At 40.7% G+C, this 6,000-nt stretch overlaps 1 protein-coding gene across 1 annotated transcript in view; it reads left to right on the plus strand.

Annotated features, from left to right (window-relative positions):
- The window catches only part of ATP10B (ATPase phospholipid transporting 10B (putative)), a 188,033-nt gene that overhangs the window by 116,517 nt on the left and 65,516 nt on the right, over positions 1-6,000 (plus strand). Inside the window, 1 exon segment of the mRNA XM_029942912.1 lies at positions 4,123-4,208. Coding sequence (XP_029798772.1) covers positions 4,123-4,208 — 86 coding nt within the window.

Here is a 6,000-nt window from a genome sequence, read left to right on the forward strand (position 1 = left end):
CCAACTAGCCGTCTATATAGATCTTAAGAAAAAGGATGAGAGTGAGCCAATGAAGAGAAGAAAAACCTTTTATAAAACATAAAAGTCTTTTAGAAACAATCAAATAAAAACATTCAAAAGAGGCAAACCAAAGGTAAGCATGACAATATTATGTAATTTAGTTTTTTTTATGCTTCTTTATTTGACCCACATTAAAAAGCATAATGGTGATCATGATCATGATAATAATGAAAATTTCTAGGCATTGGTGTTTGCTTATTTTTTTATTAAGATATAATTCACTTATATTCATTTTAGGTATATGACATAATTTGATATTTGTATATGTTGTGAAATCACAATGTCTAGTTAATATCCATTACCTCACATAGTTACAATTATTTTTCTTGTGATGAGATCTTTTAAGATGTACTCTTAGCAACTTGCAAATATATAGTATAATATTATTAACTATAGTCACCTTGTTATACATTGCATTGCATGACTTATTTATTTTTTAACTGAAAGTTCATGTTTTCACCCCCTTTACACATTTCTCCCACCCCCACCTCAGGCAGCCTCCAATCTGTTCTCTAAATCTATGAGCTCAGTTTTGGGGGGTTGGTTTTTTAATTCCACATATATGAATTTATTATATCAAATACTTATAAAAGGTAGAAAAGGAACATAGGAAAGGAAATGGATCCAAGAGATCTTCAACACTGATCTTTCCTTTGTGCATCAAAATAACACTGTGGTTTAAGAGAGCAAATCATATGGCATCAGAAGTCCTGTGGTTAGATCCTGTCTTCTCATTTTGCTATCTGTATGTCCCTGGGAAAATCACTGGATCTCGATCTTGACCTTAGTTTCTTCACTTGTAAAATAGAGATAATAATCGTACCTAACTGATAGCGTTATTATGTAATGTAAAGGCAATAGTATATATAAAATATTTAGTTGGTGCTTGGCACACAGCAAGCACTCAATAAGTGCTGCACCAAGAGTAGTGAAAATAGGACAAAGAGGATTAAACATACTGATGATGGTAACAACAATGATAATCGACTTTGGATTCCAGTGATGTGAGCGGTAGTCATGGTTCTGTTACTTACCAGCCACAAGACAATTGCTTTATTTCAGTCTCCATTTACACACCTACCAGTTACTGTGAGAACCTCATGACAGGTGCCTGGCACATTGTGTGTGTTCAGAGGAGGTGGGTCTGGCCTGAAGAGCTGCAGAGACACGCACATTCCTTTCTGGAAAGGTTTTATCTTTTCCTGGACCCTGATGGCTCCAGGCCTTTTTGCTTATTAGTGGTGCTTTCTTAGGTAAAGGGCTGAGTGGAAAAGAAATGTCGGTAGGATACATCCATAAGCTAAGAAGAGATGCATGGTAACGAATCAGAAGGGAATCAGAAACTTCTGAACAAGGTTAAAATAAGGACCCTCAGGGACTCACTTAAGCCTCTGGCTCAGATCATGATCTCAGAGTTCATGAGTTCAAGCCCCACAATGGGCTCTATGCTGACAACTCAGAGCCTGCTTTGGATTCTGTCTCTGTCTCTGTCTTTCTCTCTCTCTGTCTCTCTCTGCCCCTTCCCCACTTATGCTCTGTCTCTCATAAATAAACAAACATTAAAAATAAAAAGTAAGGACCCTGACAGATTTATAGGGTTTTGCAGTTTCCCCCATGTCTTCCTGTCCTTGGGCTCTCCTGGAAGCTCCCTGGAGTGGCTACAGCAAGTTCTTTGGAACAAGCAATCCTGAGAGGTTATCTTGGAAGGTAGCAAGACCCACACGCCCCTCTTCACAGCCCATCTTGAGGCAGGAAGTAGGAAGCCAAGGGTACAGGTAGTTAGAAAAGGCAACGGCACCTCTCCAGGAAAGAGGGAGACAGAGAACCAAACCAGGTCCCAGAAGAAAAAGAGAACAAGGGACACTTGAGGACGAAGGTCACCAGGAAGCCCCAGTTGAGGGACAAGAGAGGCAAACCTTACGTTGCTGGCAGCTGCCAGGTGTGATTAAACAGATACCCGGGGCTCACTGCAGCAGGATCATTAACTCTGAGACCCGTTGCCACTCATACCTGAAATGAGTTTGGATTCAGAAAGCCTGCAATGAGCCGCGTGGTATGGATCAGAGTGAAGCACACGGCTTAATCAGAGGCATGAAAGCAGCTGACAAATTACAGCGTGATTTGTCATCCTCTCAGGACTCGGCAAGTGTTTGTCCCTGAAAGAATCAATACCTGGAGAGAAAAGGGCCATATTTTTAGAAACTCCTGGATGGGTAATTTATTTCAAGTGAGTGGAGAGTTTATTTATGTTGGCGCCCCCACAGATCCAATAGGCAGTATATTTATACGAAGCCAGAAAATGCTATCATTTCTTCTAATCAATTTGCCCCTTTGAACAGCTGTACCTTGAAGCTTTCAGCAATAAATTCAGCCCCATGCTGAAAGCTCTACCCAGGAAACCATTTCTAACCCCACCTTTAGCACTTCTTCCTTCTGCATAGCATGTTACATCTGCTAAAACTTTCCACATGGATTCTATCTTCCTGGACACAAAGGAGATGGAGAGGGAAGGTGGTGTTAGCCCCAATCTACAGATGAGGAAACTGAGGCTCAAGAGTTGAAGGGAGTATTAGCCAATGTGGGTAGAAAGCAAGGTCTTCTCTCCTCCAGTTGTGTTCCTCCCCCCCCCCACATTGGACTATAAGGGATTGTACAACTTGATCACCTAATGAAAGAGAAATCATGGAGAAAAAGGTAAGAATGTGTCCGAAGTACTTAGCTATAGGAATGTTCACCTGGGAGGCAGCATGCCCTGCAAATAGAGAATGGGGGGCCTGCAGCCAAACTTGGGTTCAAATCATAGTGCTGGTACAGCCATGGGCAACCTACGTACCCCTCGGAGCCACGTTTTTTCCATCCCTAAAGAGAGGATTATTAGTATTCCTCATAGAATAATTGTAAATTTAAAAATAAATAGTATGTGTGACACCTGGGTGGTTCAGTTAGTTGAGCATCCGACTCTTGATTTCAGTTCAGGTCATGATCTCAGTAATGGGATCAAGCCCTACATCAGGCACTTGGTGTGGAGCCTGCTTGGGATTCTTTCTCCCCCTCTCCTCCTTTCTCTCTCCCTTTCTCTCTCTCTCCCTCCAAAATCACACACACACACACACACACACACACACACACACACACACAATATATATAAAATAATATGTCCTCATCACAGCATCTTGCAGAAGCAAGAGTACAGCAAATGCTGTTTATGTTGTTTTATTAGCTACAATTTTCACATCATGTTTACAAGAGAAAAATAAATTGAGCCAATATAAATGTTCTGTAGTGAAATGGTTAAATGAATATGGTGGCATTAATACAACAGGCTTCTATCCAGGTGTTAATTAAGATGTATAGAAAATTTAAGATGTAAAAATTTTTAATTTATATAAACACCATCTCATTTTCTGAAATCCATAAATGTGTGCCCACATAAACATGTATGTGTTTTGTACGTTTTACACACACACACACACACACACATATACACACACTTTTTTAACTCTGGAAGTATTATATACACAAGAATATTAATTCTGGTTACCTCTAGGTGGTGTGATTTATAATCTCTTTTTTTTTATTATTTCTGTGCTACCCAGTGTGGTAGCTACATGCCACATGTAGCTATTTAACTTTAATTAAAATTAAATAAAATTTCAAAATTGACTTCTTGGTCATACTTCCACATTTCACCAGGCACACGTGATTAGCAGCTTCCACATTGGGCAGTGTGGACTCGTGATACTCCTGTCATCACTGTGAGTTCTACTGGACAGAGCTAGTCAGGAAACTTAAACCCAGGCCTGCCAGAGAAATGCGGGCCGGGCAGGAGCCTCCCTCTGCCCTACATCCATCTTGCCAGCATTTTCATTGCACCTACTTCCTCGTTCTTAATGACGATTTTTCTTCTCCCATTTTGTAACTCTTGCAGTGTGACAAAGCAGGGATTACCTCACTCGCAGTGGTTCTAACAGTGATTAGCTCTCCTCCTGATCCTATTAAAACTGGATTCCTCTGACTTAATAACCTCATGGTGTGCACGCTCGCTCTCTCTCTCTCTCACAGGAGGTGCAGTTTGAACCTGAACGTTTCCACAACACCATAGTATGTGAGAAACCCAACAACCATCTCAACAAATTTAAGGGTTATATGTAAGTATCTAATGCCCCTTTGCATCTGGAAACAATTTCTTTCTTGAAATGGCTAAAGAGATAAGCATCTGGGTCCTGAGGATATGTCTTGCTTTTTACTATAAAGAAATGCTAGGGGCACCTTGGTGGCTCAGTTGGTTAAGTATCCAACTCTTGATTCCGCTCAGGTCATGATCTCACAGTTTGGTTCATGAGATTGATCCTGAGTTAGGCTCTGAGCTGACAGTGCAGAGCCTGCTTGGGATTCTCTCTCTTTCCCTTTCCCTCTCAAAATAAATGAGTAAACATTTTAAAAACCACTAGAGAAACCTAAATTGGGAAACTTTTCCTATTTTTTCTTTTTTCGGACAGCATGGCAGTTAATTATTTTGCAGGGTTGAATTTTACAATTGATGAAATAACATCAAAATCAAGACTATGCTCTGATTCAGGAAAAGCAAGTATGATCTCACTAAGGTCAGTTTTTTGTCGCACTCCAGGTAAGAACAGGAACTTTTGAGTTTGACAGACTGGTTTCAAAATCCAAGTCTTACCACTTACAAGCTGTGTGGTTTTGAGTAAATTAACCTCTCTGAGTCTTGGTTTTTGTATCTGTAAAATAAAGATTCTGAGATCTACATCATAAGACTTTTTGTTTATCACATGAAAAGCCCTTAGTACAACATCTGGCACAGAGTAAGCACTCAATAAATGGTGGCTGCGCTGTTGTAATTGTTACTCTTATGCCTCAACTTTGATTTGGTCTCAGAGTCTTACTGTAATTCTGCTCCCACATCAGACTACTGGTCTTCATGCAGAGGAAGACCAAAAAAGGGCAGTTGGTGACAGATGTGAATAAATGCTCTTATAACAGCTTTTAAAGTACTTACACAGAACATCATCTCATTGGATCTGTAAAACCACCCAAGGGAATAAGTATTATGATCTCCATTTTTCCGATAGGGAATCTGATGATCTATGACTTTTCATACAGACCCAAAGGTGCACAGTAGGTAGCAGACAACACCAGGACTTATATTCAGGTCTTTCCTGTTCAGCTCACATTGTTGTGCAGAACAGAACTCCGTTTGATAAGGTGACCTCTTGACCAGTTGAGGTTAGAATGAGGCTTATGTAGGCTTCTTGGAAAGCAGATGTCTGTGCTTTCTTTCTGCCCACATTTTCTCAGGCCTATATGGAGTGTTATGAGGAACAATATGAGAGGAGAAAGGACAAGAACAATATAAGATAAACGGCAGCTCTTAAACACTGATTATTTCTAAATGCACAGAAAGCACAGATTGAGACGGGCCGAGAAGGGCCTGAGCTCCTGGCAAAGAGGAGAATTCGTTGCAGACATCTGTTTAGGTAGAACTTGCCACCTGTCCCAGCAAAGAGGCCCCCCCTCGTGCTGAGGTTTGTGGATTTTGTCCATCCCAACTCAGCTGTGAGACATTCTTTTGTTAAAATCAAAAGAATTGCAAATGAAGGGCGCCTGGGTAGCTCAGTCAGTCAAGCATCAGATTTCAGCTCAGGTCATTATCCTGCAGTTCATGGGCTCAGGCTGCACTTTGGGCTTTATGCTGACAGCTCAGAGCCTGGAGCCTGCTTCGGATTCTGTGTCTCTCTCTCTCTCTCTCTGACCCTCCCCCACTTATACTCTGTCCTCTCTCTCAAAAATATTTTTTTAGGTAAGTTCCTTCTATTCTGACTTTCTCAAGGGTTTTTATTAAGAAAGGGTGCTGTATTTTGTCAAATGCTTTTTCTGCATCTATCAACAGGATCATATGGTTTTTATCCTTTCTTTTGTTAC

The sequence above is a fragment of the Suricata suricatta genome, chromosome 6 (genome assembly GCF_006229205.1).
Source record: "Suricata suricatta isolate VVHF042 chromosome 6, meerkat_22Aug2017_6uvM2_HiC, whole genome shotgun sequence".
In the NCBI taxonomy this organism is placed as follows: Eukaryota; Metazoa; Chordata; class Mammalia; order Carnivora; family Herpestidae; genus Suricata; species Suricata suricatta.